Source organism: Perna viridis, chromosome 13, assembly GCF_037379345.1.
Source record: "Perna viridis isolate PV_CMFRI_1.1 ecotype Kerala chromosome 13, ASM3737934v1, whole genome shotgun sequence".
NCBI lineage: Eukaryota > Metazoa > Mollusca > Bivalvia > Mytilida > Mytilidae > Perna > Perna viridis.
The window spans coordinates 2,412,428-2,427,943 of record NC_142457.1 but is presented as its reverse complement, the minus strand read 5'-3'; the positions used below and the strand labels follow the sequence as shown (position 1 = coordinate 2,427,943).

The 15,516-nt window shown below is 34.0% G+C and overlaps 1 protein-coding gene across 1 annotated transcript in view; it reads left to right on the top strand.

Moving 5' to 3' along the window:
- LOC148599217 (uncharacterized) overlaps positions 1-15,516 on the top strand; it is a 142,253-nt gene that overhangs the window by 107,494 nt on the left and 19,243 nt on the right. Inside the window, exons 61-73 of the mRNA XM_088559139.1 lie at positions 880-1,002; positions 1,817-1,930; positions 3,190-3,312; positions 5,937-6,050; positions 7,195-7,329; positions 8,269-8,412; positions 9,311-9,546; positions 9,657-9,815; positions 10,380-10,564; positions 11,049-11,266; positions 11,673-11,870; positions 12,545-12,749; positions 13,818-14,059. Of these exons, the coding sequence (XP_088415265.1) occupies positions 880-1,002; positions 1,817-1,930; positions 3,190-3,312; positions 5,937-6,050; positions 7,195-7,329; positions 8,269-8,412; positions 9,311-9,546; positions 9,657-9,815; positions 10,380-10,564; positions 11,049-11,266; positions 11,673-11,870; positions 12,545-12,749; positions 13,818-14,059 (2,196 nt within the window). The remainder of the gene's footprint in view (positions 1-879; positions 1,003-1,816; positions 1,931-3,189; positions 3,313-5,936; positions 6,051-7,194; positions 7,330-8,268; positions 8,413-9,310; positions 9,547-9,656; positions 9,816-10,379; positions 10,565-11,048; positions 11,267-11,672; positions 11,871-12,544; positions 12,750-13,817; positions 14,060-15,516) is intronic.

The following is a 15,516-nucleotide window of genomic DNA, read 5'->3' as shown; positions in this document are numbered from 1 at the left end:
ATGTCTGAGCAGTAACTTTACTGTGAGTAAATACATCTCTTTTAAATTGAACTACAATGTCTCATAGGTAGTCTGATATTGATTTTGAGCAACTTGAGCTGATGGGCCACAAAGGGGCCAAAAACAAGTATGTTTCTGATTCTGGGTGATAACTTAGATAATAGGGAATGGATCTCTTTGAAATTGTACCATAAAGTGTCATACTTTAAAAGGAAAGCTTGGATTGATTTTTGAGATAGTGGCTGGAACCATTCTGGAATTGAGGGGCAAAAAGGGACCACTTTGATTCTTATCTCATGTCACATGTCTAATCACAATCATATTTTTAGCTGTATCATGTTTGAATGGTGTATTCATATTTGCCCCAACCATTCAGGGTTCGACCTCTGAGGTTGTATCAATCTGTCCCTGTAAAGCATTTGAATTAAAGATAGAAAGGATGGCCATTGATTAATGGCATTATGGTAGAAAGATTTGTAGATTTGAGGTCTCTAAGGCCTGGTTAGGATAAGTATTAAAAGATGGCAGTAGTGTTGAAAAGTTTGTGTTTAAATTCAAGTGTTATGTGGTTTATACAGATGAAAGTGTGATTATAAAAGACTTAATGGAAGTAGTAAGTTTGTTTTATTTTTTGGTCAGGGATTAAAAGATACTTGTTGTATGTAGGGTCGGAGGTCATTGGGAGATTAAATATGTAAGGGTCACTATAATTATTCCTTGGAAATATTCTGCTTGTACTTAAGTGCCTGTCCATGAGAAAAACATACAAAAATCAAAATTTTGTCCAGAAGCAATTTTTGGAAAGTGACCAAATGAGTTATGTATTTGAAAGATATCTATATGAATATGGGCCTATAATAAAATCTAATCTTATAACAGAGTATCCTGAGTGTACTGATGAACAGTTCCAATGTGGAAACAAAAAGTGTATTCCATTGGCATGGCAATGTAATGGTGAAATCAACTGTGAAGATGGCAGTGATGAAAAACAGTGTGAAAATAGTAAGTTATCTCCCTTTTTACATGTAAAATTTGTAATACATTTATATCTTTTTTGACATGTCTGGTGGGGTCAGAAGATTATCTGTCTACATATTAACAAAGGGAGGATGGGGTAAGGGATTATCTCTCTGCATCTGAACAATGGAAGGGTGGGGTTGGGAGGTTATCTCTCTGCATCTTAACAATGGAAGGGTGGGGTCGGGAGGTTATCTCTCTGCATCTTTACAATGGAAGAGAGGGGTCAGAAAATTATCTCTCTGCATCTTGACAATGGAAGGATGGGGTCAGGAGATTACCTCTTTGTATCTGAACAATGGAAGAGAGGGGTCAGAAAATTATCTCTCTGCATCTTGACAATGGGAGGATTGGGTCGGGAAATTATCTGTTGCATGTTAACAAAGGGAGGATGGGGTAAGGAGATTATCTGTCTGCATCTTAAAAATGGAAGGTTGGGGTCGGGAGGTTATCTCTCTGCATCTTAACACTGGAAGAGAGGGATCGGAAAATTAACTCTCTGCATCTTAACAATTATAGGTTTGGGTCGGGAGATTATCCGTCTGCATGTTTACAATTATAGGTTTGGGTCGGAGATTATATGTCCACATGTTTACAATTATAGGTTTGGGTCGGGAGATTATCTGTCCACATGTTTACAATTATAGGTTTGGGTCGGGAGATTATCTGTCCACATGTTTACAATTATAGGTTTGGGTCGGGAGATTATCTGTCTGCATGTTTACAATTATAGGTTTGGGAGATTATCTGTATCACAGTTTCCACTGCAGTAACTAACTACCTGTAACTGTATTTTTAGGAACTTCCTGCAGTGATGATGAATTTAAATGTAATACCATGTGTATACCCAAGTCTTGGCACTGCGATGATGATATTGACTGCTCTGGAGGGGAAGATGAACGCGACTGTGAACGTGAGTATAATTATACGACACTTTATGCCTGAAATTAATGAAAACTCAAGTAAGATATTTTTTGCATTTAGCAGGGTCTTGTAAAAGGACTTTTTTCTAAAGAAAATCATATCAAAATCATCCAGTATTCTCATCATTAGACTCCCAAATGGGAAACTTGTTTTTCCAAAAATGCCTGAATAAAGGCATTTCCCAAAGTACCCAGATAAACCCCTGAACCTTCATTGAATTATTTGGTAAAGTGTTGGTAACCATAATGACATGTTTGATGGTTGGATTATCATTTGATAATTTTGGCTTAAAAACATATGACAATCATATGTTTGTGAAAAACATATGATTATCATATGGTGCTCGATTTATATGATAATCATATGATGCAAACCATATGATTCTCATGTGTGGCATATTTGCCTGTGTACAATGGTGAATTTCTTTATTGGTGGATGGGAATCAATGATACAAACACTGAATAATTTTTTAAATTTCCATGTATTTTATATTTAAATATTTTAAAACATTTAACCTGACATTATACTCGGCGTCACATAAATAACATACTGTTAAAATTTGAATAAAAATATTTTCTACGACTTTATTGACACCAACCGTCGTTTAAATTGTCTTAAATGACTTGCTCATTCGTTTAGCCAAACAGCTTCTCAAAAACAAGTCGCTTATTAGCTTAAATCATGCGTAACAAATCCTTACGGGAAAATCCCATACTAATATCCGCCATGTTGGTTTTTACGGGACGATTTGTTTACAAACGAAGTGCGTAAGTTCCCGTCGAACTCCGGTGACAATCGTCTGCTTGATCAACTTCTCGGTATTATACGTTGTTTGCGTAAAATAAATCCGAGATATCCGAAATAACACCGAATTGCATTCTGGGTTCTTCGGTTTTTGGACAAACCATTTAAACGTAAACAACATCTCCTAGCAACCCGATCACTGTAAACATGGCCGACTTTTTACAATGTAAATATTGCCACCTAGAATTAAAATCTGACCGGAATTTAACGATTCAATGTTTAGGGAGAAGCCGTTTGGCTAAACGAATGAGCAAGTCATTTAAGACAATTTAAACGACGGTAGGTGTCAATAAAGTCGTAGAAAATATTTTTATTCAAATTTTAACAGTATGTTATTTATGTGACGCCGACTATAGTTAATCTCTGTATGAGGTCTTTTATTTTATATTTTGCCACATTCCTTTCCTTTAAGGGATTTTTACCACATTATCTCCCCTTTAACAGATCCAGACCATTGTCCATCAGGTCAGTTTAGATGTGGTAGCGGAACATGTATCCCAGATTTATGGAAATGTGACAATGAAAATGACTGTGAAGACAAAAGTGATGAAAGTCTAAACATCTGTAGTAAGTCAAACAATTCTTCTCCTTTAAATCATCCATTTTCAAGTTGAGTGAAATCAAGTTGTGTATCGTATAAGTTCCTCGACAGGATGTACCTGTGTAAACTCGTTCTTTTACCAGACATCCAGATTCTTTGTAATCTTGGAGGTGTAGCCTAGTGATGCTCTTTAAATGTCTTCCATTTACTAGTGTAAAACTATGAGTCCAACATACATTGTAGCTATCATCTTAATTATTGCAGTTTTTTCTTAATAATTTTTTTAAGTTGGTTTAAAATATTCATGTGTATATTTGAAGGTATTGAACAAAAATTAGGAAATGTCCATTTTGGCATATGGATTTGCTATTTCTGTTTATTTGAACTTCCTTGATTAGCCAATCAAATTTAAGTGTGATGTTTTACTGGAAGGAAGAATATGAAATAGAAACGTGTAGATATTTACCATTTATATATCAGTAACTTGCTAATTCTATCAGTTTCCAAGATTCATTCTAACAAAGACTAGTGTAATAATCACAAAATATAATCAGAATTTTTGGCTTGGTTTCACTCATGCAAATAGTTTATAGAATGGTTTATGTCAGTCTTTAGGGTTCCTATATTGAGGGATTCAATTTCAAGTCTTTTTCACTTCTACTTCCTGTTTAAGGCAACTTGGTCATTTTTGTCTTTGACCCATTATATAACAATTTGCTGTCATAACTTTGTATGGCGCTGTCTCCATGTCCGTGGTCGTTGTTTTCTGAAGAAACTTGGTTGACGTGGGATAACTTGAGTATCAGTTGATTGATGTTTATAAAACATTAATGATAAGGTTTCAAACCACAAAAGGTTTTTTGCTGGTTTTGGGGGTTATGGCCCCAGCCATTTTAGAATTAGGGGCCAAAAAAGGGCCTTATTCAAATTTTCATAGAATTTAACTATAAAACTCCAATTAAAGCATAGAATTATCTATGTTCTGCAATATATCACAATGGTCAGACTTGAATTAATTTTTGGGGTAAAGACTTCAACTTTGCATTTTTCTGATGTCCAGACAGTATTCACAATAACTTGACTATTGGTGAGTGAATGAATCTTTAGAAATTGTATTACAAGGTGCCAAACCACATGAAGGAGACTGGGATTAATTTTTGGAGTTGTAACATGATCGCCTGTCATCTATAGTTAACTTTTCTTTAAAAATCTTCTCCCCTGAAACTACTGATTGGATTATTACCAAATTTGTTAATGAGTATACTTGGGGTATTTACTTTTGAAATTGTGTCAGTTTTATAGATCAAGTGTAAAATATGGCTGTCAGTGCTTCTTTTAGACCACAGGGGTTAAGTTACCAATTTCTACATATATCTCAAAGACTAAGAGATGTTGGAAAATAAATAGGAAATTATTACTTCATCTGGAAGAGCTCTACAACAGTCTGGGTCAAATTTGTCAGAAGAGTCTTTGTTAGAGTTATTGTCCTTGAAAGGTGAAAAATGTTTTTTGCAGTTTTCAGCCAACATCTTGAAAAGTGTTATAGATAGGGAAAAACTTTCAGTTGATGAAATAATCCTTTTGATAGGCAACAAAAGTCTCTATTGGGTCAAAGTTGTTTGTTGTTAGTTTTATTATCATTGAAAGGTGAAAATTGACAATTTTTGCAATTTTCAGTCAAAATAATGAAAACTGAAATATATAAGAAAAAACTTCATTGATGAAATGATCCTGGTGAAGTCTATGGTTTAAAACTGTCAGATGACACCTTGTTAGAGTTATTGCCCATTTTAAAACTGTCAGATGACACCTTGTTAGAGTTATTGCCCTTGAAAGGAAGACAAATTGTTATTTTTGGTCAATATCTTGGGATCTATGAAAAATAACTTTTATTTGATAAAATAATTGTTATGAAAAGGCCTACTAAATTCCGATGGATCATCAAAGTTGTAGGATGACTCCTTGTTATTGCCCTTGATGCACAAAAATTGAACCATGTGAGCGATTCAGGCTCAAGGGAGCCTCTTGTTTATTTATAGGGTGATTTTGAAAAAAAGGAAAATTATTAGATTCCTCATGATAACCTTGCCTAAATTTTTCATTCAGATTTCAGACATCTCTTAAGGTTTTCAAGTTGTAAGGGGGCAATACGGCTATGCTCCAAAAAAGATGACTTTTAAATTTTTTGATATGATTTTATTCATATGAAAATCTCAGCATATATTCAAGACCTTTAAGAAGATATTAACCCCACCATTTTCTTTTTTTTTAAATAGTGAGGTACAAAGTGGTCCATCCATGAATGCACTGCATCTTGAAGAAGAACTTTATACTTAAATTGAATTTCAAAATATTGTGCAATATTGTGTCCAAATGAATTGTTGTGTCCATAATAAACTGTTAATCCTTATGTTAAAGTGTCAAAAACTTAAATTATGTCCATGCTTGCCTCCAATTAACTGGCTGCAGTCATATCAAGCTGGGATCCGCAAAGCCTTTTTTATGCATTCTTTTTGTGAAGTTGATATGAAGGAGAGGAGACTAGAGTGCAAACTTTAGCTCCTTTCATAGTCTCCATTATTTACTTATTGGGCATTCTGCTAAAGGTTTGAGACATTTACTTGATGTTTAACATTCTTTTGTTTTCTAGGAGATTTCACCTGTCCCATTGGTAGATTTAGATGTAAGAATCACAAGTGTATCTTCAATGACAGGAGATGTGATGGTATTGATCAGTGTGGAGATAACTCTGATGAAGAAAACTGTAATTATCACCCCTTCTCTGAAAAAATATAGTGTGAAATCTGCTTAGATTAAGTGTTTTACTTACATTTGGGTACATATATTACATTTATATACGATCATGAAGTAAAGAAAATGATTTCAAATTGAAAATGGTTTTCAATTAGTTAATTGAATTTATCTTTTTTTTCTATGAAAATTTTGTACACATATGTATATGGTCAAGAAATCATGAATTTTGTTCATTATTTTTCTCATAGCACACAATACAAATAAAGGTTTGATTGAATGTACAAATTGCTGTCATGATTTATCAGGTTGGGAGTGCTACTATATAAGGAATATCTGTACATGTATAAGGAAGGACCTGGAATGATATACCAATCAAGTCATTGAGATACCTGAGTAAATCATTATTGCATGTTCCCTACATTGAATAAGTTGTTCTCACATGTTTAAATATAATTTTAGTTACATTTTCAATTTCTGCCTTACTACTTTCATTATTTTCATCTTTTTGACATAGAATATTGAAAGTATTGCATAAAGTAGTATTTCAATGAACCGATTGACTGTCAATATATTATTTAGTTAATAACAAGTCAGTGAAATCCTTCCAGTGAGATTTCTACAGTTTTCTTATATGAGCATGGAATCATTAAAATATCATATAAACCCAACATATATTTGAAATAAAGTGGATTCGAAATTAAAACAAAAATGGAAAATTGAGGAGAATTTAAAATAATTTACATGTGAGCAGCTGTCAATAAACTGTGGTAGTGGACAATAAAAATTGAAGTGACTTATCATTTGACAACACGTGATCACAGTCTATTGAAGTGATTGATCATTTGACAACACGTGATCACAGTCTATTGAAGTGACTGATCATTTGACAACACGTGATCACAGTCTATTGAAGTGACTGATCATTTGACAACACGTGATCACAGTCTATTGAAGTGACTGATCATTTGACAACACATGATCACAGTCTATTGTTTTGCTCTTTTTTTGGTCTAAGAAGCTTAACATTCTTAATTAAGTCAGAATTGTAGTGGTCATGACCTGTTTATCAGCCCAAAGAAAATGTATACTTTCACAGAGTCATAAGATGAGTGAATATAACACCTTACATCTTGCATTTTTAAAATTTTTTTCAGGTTACCTTGATCATGTTTGTACAGGAAACAGCTTCAGATGCAACTCTACTTCCTGTATTCCTATGTATAAAGTGTGTAATGGGAAAAATGACTGTGGTGGCAGAGACCACTCAGATGAGAACCCAAACATTTGTAGTAAGTGGCATTACTATGAAGTAAGATAAGTGTCAACATGTTATTGTTTATTGGAAATAGAGGCCATAGGTGGCCTTGTTGAATTATTTTTTAAAGGTAAATTTAATGTGTCTTTAAAACTGAATGAATCAATTAGAACAGGTGAAAATTTCATAAATATAGAAAACAAGTTGTGAAATCATTACAACAAAAAAAACTAAGATATTTTTTCATGTTAATGTAAACATTAATTTGCTACAGAATTAATTTCATTGGAACTAAGAAATTACACCGTCATGTTTGACATTTTAACATTTAGGATTTGTGGATGAAAGGTCATGGTCATTGTTACTAAAAATAGTGCTTTTTGTAAGGGGTTAAACATTTCTCTTGTAAGATGTCTACTTCTGCCCATCCATCTAAAATATCGACATCTGCTTTTTCCTCAGCAACTAGATGTAGTCATTTTATATTTAGTATAGAACCTCAGCTACATGTATGAGTCCCATACCACACTGACCAATCTTAGACCATTCACAAACCTACAACTTTTTGATATTTTCAAACTTTTCGATTTAATAACACCCTGTTCATAACAGTCTTCTCTGCAATTACTGGTAAAGTCATTTGATGTTTTGACATAAGCTTTGTCTAGTTGTTCCATTTTCATGCCATTGTTGGATTAAATTTCATGCTTTGGTAACAACTTCCTATTTGACAATTTGGTTTATATTTTGACCATATAGTAAAGTTATGGCGGAGGGTATCGCTGTTCACCATCTGCACACAAGTTCCTTGCTTTAAACATATTCATTTAAGTCTCTACTTTTATCTCAAGTAAACTATATATGAATTGTCTTGTTCATCTTTTCTATCGTTCATATTGTTCAATGGATTTTGATAAAACTTGATTTGACATTATATATAGACGTACATAAAGTGTCATCTTTCTGCTTTAAGGTGAAATTACACTTTGTAATTCAACTTTCGCCAAGATGACGGAATGTGAGCAGACTTGTATAGATCTCCCTAACACTGCAGTAGGGTACAAGTGTGGTTGTAAGGAAGGGTTTACTCTGAAGGAAGATGGCTACAGCTGTGAAGGTAGGGATGAAGTTTTATGTCTAAACTTTCATTCTTTTGATGCACAATTAGTTTCCTTTTTTAACTTCAGTGTGAAAGCCTGCATCTAATAATTGTGGGGCATAATTTTTTTACCTTCGTCCATCATCAATCCATTCCAGTTTTTGAGAAGTAAGGGAAATTCAGTTAAAAAATGGGGATGAGGGGTTCTTTAGTTTTCTCACAATCACTTAAAACAATCTCAACTATTAAAATGTGTATATATCTATATTGGTAAGCTCTCCCTTTACTTCTATGAAAAATGCATTTTTTTTTTTTTGGTAGTGAAGCGATTGAAATTCATTCACAACAATGGGAATGGGTGTGTAAGTTTCAGTTTTTACTCAATTACTAAAAATGCTTACACCAATTAGGATTAATCTTTCTCCCTATATTCCTAGTTGGACGTTCCTGTTATTTTTGTTGGAGTTTTTGTAGCAACTTATATGATACGTCAGCATTTTTGTGTTGATATAATGATCCAAATCAGCATTGTGAAACCAATCCTTTTTTCAAGTATAATACTTTCGAAACTATTTGTATCTCCATGTGTTCTTCTTTATGTGTATTTTTAAGTAGTATTAGTAGATAATCTACATAACAGCTTTATAGCTTAGTGAAAAGTTGCTTATTTATTGTGTATCCTACTATGTCTTTTAGACATTTGGAGGACATCATCTTATTCACCCAGTCACAAAGATATTTTAGGGTAGTCCTACTTGGAGTGTTTTGGCTAACCAGTTGTGTTTATGTGGTATGCAGGGACATCACTTTGTCTAGATTGTAATTAATTTCCATAACCTTATTATAAGGTTACGGCTTTATATCGACAAAAGATGTTTTTCTATAATTTTTTATCAATCTACATCTTTTTCCCCAGTTCAAGATTTATGTAAGAAATGGGGAACGTGTACACAGTTATGTCAGTTCAAGAGGAACATCGATTTACTGCCATATGTACATTGTACTTGTGAAGAGGGATATCGTAGGGCCTTCATGGTGGACGGAAGTCTCTCCTGTAAGGCTGATGGTCCCACCCCTAGGATACTGGTTGCCAGGGAAACAGTCATTTTGCAGTCTGATGTGTATGGAAAAGGAGAATCCCCTGTTACCAAGGTAACATATCATGAATCATTATTTGTAATATGTGTATTTTGAAAAACTACACAGATTTTAAATTATGAATAGCCTCCTTATGACCAAATATTTGAATGTTTATATTGTAGAATGTTAGTGAGAAGATCTCAGGAATTGATGTTGACATGACAGCAGAAAATAAACTTACATTGTTTGTTATCAGCCATTCAAAACATTCCATCATGAAGACTACACTTCAGAGTTCAGGGGGGAAAAGTTCAAGGGTCAAAAGGGCAACACAGAATAAGGTAGGTTTTAAATATCTGATGGAATGAACTTTTCAATGGTATTAAGAAAAAGTTAATTTTAAGTTTTGGTGGCAGTTTTTAGCATCAACGATAGCTTTAATCCAAGCAAATTTAGAGAACCACTAAAACTTTTTTCAATGAAGATTTTGGTCACTGCTTTAATTTAGTGTCATCACCTGTTGTAGTGTTAATTTGACAACTGCTGTAAACATGCAAACTATTAAACTCTTTTTATGTTCATATAGACTATTCCGTATGAATATTCTCTTATGGATACAGATCTGGTCTTGATTTCCTAAAAAGTCGTAAGTGTAAATTTGATCGTAAGTAATGATGTCATAAACTAAAATAGCATTGTGACGTCATGATTTACGATCAATTTCACACTTATGACTTTTTGTGAAACCAACGCCAGGAGAATATAGAATTCCATAAGTATTGAATAGATAGTGAAGATTGTTGATTAAATCATTAATGAATACCAAGGATTTCTTACCAGTACGACAACAATATATGTAAGGGAAAAATGATGAATGTTGTTTTTTAATTATCTAATTTATAAAGGTTCTGATTGACAACCTTGGAGATCCCCGTGGTATTGCTGTAAACTGGGTTGGTAAACACATCTATTGGACAGACTCTCTGACCAGAAAAATAGAGATGGCCAACTACGAGGGGCAACAACGTAGAACTGTAGTATCAGCTGGTGTTGATCAACCTTTCTCCATTGTAGTTCATCCAGAAATAGGGTAAGGTTTGGTAGTGCTCCACTCAGAAAAATGGTAAAGTTCTTAATTGCTCTACTCAGAATGTGGAAAGGTCTTTAAATAGTCAATCTGGAAATAGAGTAAGCTTATATAGTGCTCCATCAAGAAATAAGATACATTTTTTCAATGGTCCATCCTGAAATAAGCCAGGGTCTATAGTGGTCCATCCAGAAATAAGGTTAGGTTCTTAATTAGTCCTGTGGAAACAGAAAAGGGTTAAAAAAAGTGGAAGAATTTAAAGGATGGTTTGTTATAAGGCCACACTTTGTAAAACTTCATTGTTTAAAAACTTTCATATGCTAAGTAGACACTGATTTATGATGCCTTAAACTGGGAGCTTCATAAAAAGTTCACATAGTTTGCTGTCCTCTTTCATTTTGTGAAAATTACTATTGTTTTCTGGTGGAGTTGTCATTACACAAGTTGCCATTGTTCCAGTTCTAGTTGTAACATTTGTTTACTTCAGAAAACTATATTGGACTGACAGAGGATACCCACCAAAGATTGAGAGTTCAAACCTTGATGGCAGCAATCGAAAAGAGATTGTTAAAGATGATATTATCTGGCCTAATGGTGTGGCTGTTGATTACCCTAATGGTCGACTGTACTGGACTGACACCAAGAAAAGGACTATTGAAACAGTGGACCTTTATGGAAAGGACAGATATACTGTAGTCAAGTTTGGTAAGTTCTGTTAATACTTGTAGTTCTAGATTGAAGTAAAGAGACTGATGGAAGTATTAATGACATAAATACATCTTGGAAACAGCTGCATTGAAGTAAAAGACTGATTGAAGCATTAGTGACATAAATACATCTTGGAAACAGCTGCATTTTGTAAAATATTTGAGTTGTTCTTTGAAGTTAAAGATGGAATTCTCTAAAACAGAAGAAAATGGGATTTTCTGTTCTCCTATAAAATGACAATTATGGTCATCATAAATTAATTTTTTGACATTCACACCATTTTTTTAGGAGATGTCCATTTTAACTACCAATTAGTATGTTTACTTTCTGTTTGCTGATTACAAATGGTAATTGTTTCTGTCTGTCTGTCTGTCTAACTGTAAGGTATTGTTTATATATTTAGATGAGTCAGCACCATACATGATTGACATCTTTGAGGACTACTTGTATGTGAGTTTCTACAGGTTTCATGGGGTGAAGAAGATCCATAAATTTTCCTCCCCAGGACTGAAAACCAATAACAGTTCACGTATGTTATTTACAACTCAGCAGGCAATCGGAGATGTACTGATACTACAACCCAGCAAACAGAAATCTAACAGTATGATTGATTTTAATTCTTATATTTTGTATACAAATTGCCCTATCTTGCTCACAGACACCTGCAGGTGCTGTAAATGTATTTATATTATACCCCACACCACCAAGTTGCCAAGGGAACGATGTTAATACAATGTACTTGTCTTAAATTTATGTCAAATTTAAGATATTAATTCCATGTATTGAAATTTGTTAGAAATTAAAGAAATGTAAAATACAAGTTATTAATTAATGTTGAAATCTATTGCATTTTGTAATTATGTGTAAAAATTGATGAACATGAACAAAACAAAGGAATCTGTTAAAGAAGTATTTACCACTCCTTGGTCACAGGATGTGATAACCAGTTTAATGGAATTGTATTTATTATCATATTTACTGATAGTGTCAGAATTGTGGATTACACTACATTGTATTAATTTGACCATATTGTTGTCAGATTCTAGAATATAGTACTCACCAACAAATCTAGAACCAATAAGATATTTTGATTCATAAAAAACACATCACAAAATGAGTAAAAATTTGATCATATTATTGTCAGATTCTAGAATATAGTACTCACCAACAAATCTGGAACCTATAAGATATTTTGATTCATAAAAAAAAAAATACATCACAAAATGAGTAAAAATTTCTTCCTATATTTAACCTAATCTTGCTTTTTATTAATAGTACATAACTACTGCAATGCTACAGACTATCAATGTCCAGCAGCCATGTGTATTAACATGCCACAGAGAAAGTCTAAGCCATACACATGTGTTTGTCCAGATGGAGCAAATTATTTTGATGAAAAATGTGACTTCTCAAACTGTGAGCCAGGATATTGTCTCAATGGGGGTCAATGTAATATGTCATCTTCTGGACCGAAGTGCAGGTAGGTCGTGTGGCAGATTATATTTATATACATGTGAAACTTCTCCAAACTGGACCCTCAAAAACCTTCCCTTCAAACCAGCCGTTTTCAAAAATCTAGGCCGATATACCTGAAAACCGGTGTGTTTTGTCTTCAATAGACAGACCACCCCCTAAAACCATACATCAGGCAGTTTTTCACAGTTTTAATTGCATAATTCAAGTTAAAATCCGACTGACCGGTTATGGTTCACCTGTATTAAAGGTGTCAAAAAAAACAGTAAATGATTTTGTAATTAATCATTCATTTTACCAATCGGTTTGCATTTCATCAGTGGACAGATGATAATTGAAGTGGACAGTTATTTAAACAACAAATTTAATTCAGACAGTCGCCTTTTATCACTGGTTGGGTGTTAATTGGTGTGTACACACATCAGGCCATCAGGGTCATTTAATAGTTTACTAAAACAGAACGAATTATGATTAATCACCATCAATAGCCCTTTGATCTTTAATACACTTTCTTTCAAAACTGTGAACATTATTTTGTCAGCAGTCCTGTTTGTAAAATAAAACCATTTACAAATGATGCAAGCTTTGCAAAGTAACAAAAGAGGCCCAAAGTTATCAATTGGTATTAAACCTGGCAAAGTATAGAGTTATGGAACACGTAACGGGAGACAACTCTTATAATGCATTGCTATTTTTCGCAAAACCGGCCATTTCCTTTTGTCCCAGCGGTGGCTGGTTTGGAAAAGTTTCACTGTATATTATGTGACAAGTATATGAGTTGTGAATTTTTGATCTTTTTAAATAATATTTGAGATTCATTAATCCCCCTCCCAATTTGGAAAGGATGAATAGTGTGATAAAACCTTTTTAATTCTTTAGCTTCAAACTTATTTAATTATGACATTTTAAATGACACAGAAAATGTCTTTTCAAATTTTGAGGGGTTAAATAGTAAAATTTTGTTGTAAAACCTCAAATAAACCAAATTTTTAAAGACTAAAGACAACAGTGTAAACATCCAAGAAGTTTATAACACTGTGTACATGTATTTAAATCTTTGTTTTTTTTTTTACAGTTGCCCGCATGGTTATAATGGAACACGATGCGATCATTATCTCTGTGACGGCTATTGTAAAAATGGTGGTATTTGTATGTTACACGAAGGATCAGTAATTTGTCGTTGCCCAGAGCTCTACACTGGGACAAGATGTGAGAAGAAACAACCTTTGGGAGTCTGTAGTGATTATTGTGAAAATGGCGGAGATTGTATAAAGTATGGACTTGTTAGAAAGTGTAAATGTAAAGATGGGTTCATGGGTAAGATATTTCCTATAGAATTTAACCTTGTCATGTGTCCAGTTGTGTGCCGTAAAATAGAGAATGTTGTAGTCTTACTTCCATTTTATAGGTCTGAACATTGGTAACTTAAAGTCTTTTGTTATTGTACAGATGTACCACATTATTATATAGATTGCAATGTTCCCTGTGTAAATTATTTTCACACTGTGAAATGAATTTGATAATTTCATTCTTGGACTTTGTGTCACAAAAACGTCACAACACAAATATTAATCAGCTGATCTCAAAATTTACAATTTATGTAAAAAAAATTGAAAAATCCATATAATAAATAGGATAATCAATTTTTATCATGAAATCATAATAACTCATGTCATGAATTACCAAATCATATCCACTCATGTCATGAATTACCAAATCATAACCACTCGTGTCATAAACTGATTTTGATTTTAAATTTGTGTACAGAATAAGTTCCCCACACTTATTAAATATAGGTGTTTTTCCACATTTTTTATCATAATTAGGTTATTTGCTCCTCCTAATTATGTTTGTAAAGGGAAGTAAATAGTAAAGAACTAATTGGGTCCAAAAGAAAATGGCATAAAAGAAGTTTTCAGCAAATTAATTTACTCCAACTTACATGATTTAGTGACATCACAAAACATATTAAATGTCTTACTTAGATTTAATCAGACCCAGCAGTCCAGAGACTAGGTGTTGGGGTTTGATCAGACCCAGCAGTCCAGAGACTAGGTGTTGGGGTTTGATCAGACCCAGCTGTCCAGAGACTAGGTGTTGGGGTTTGATCAGACCCAGCAGTCCAGAGACTAGGTGTTGGGGTTTGATCAGACCCAGCTGTCCAGAGACTAGGTGTTGGGGTTTGATCAGACCCAGCAGTCCAGAGACTAGATGTTGGGGTGTGATCAGACCCAGCAGTCCAGAGACTAGGTGTGGGGGTTTGAGTTTCTTATTGAGATTTGATCAGACCAATCAGTCCAGAGACTAGGTGTTGGTGTTTGAGTTTTTTACTCAGATTTGATCAGACCCATCAGTCCAGAGACTAGGTGTTGGGGTTTGAGTTTCTTATTGAGATTTGATCAGACCCATCAGTCCAGAGACTAGGTGTTGGGGTTTGAGTTTCTTATTGAGATTTGATCAGACCAAGCAGTCCAGAGACTAGATGTTGGGGTTTGATCAGACCCAGCAGTCCAGAGACTAGGTGTGGGGGTTTGAGTTTTTTGTTGAGATTTGATCAGACCAAGCAGTCCAGAGGCTAGGTGGGGTTTGATCAGACCCATCAGTCCAGAGACTAGGTGTTGGGGTTTGAGTTTCTTATTGAGATTTGATCAGACCCATCAGTCCAGAGACTAGGTGTTGGGGTTTGAGTTTCTTATTGAGATTTGTTCAGACCAAGCAGTCCAGAGACTAGATGTGGGGGTTTGAGTTTCTTACTCAGATTTGATCAGACCAAG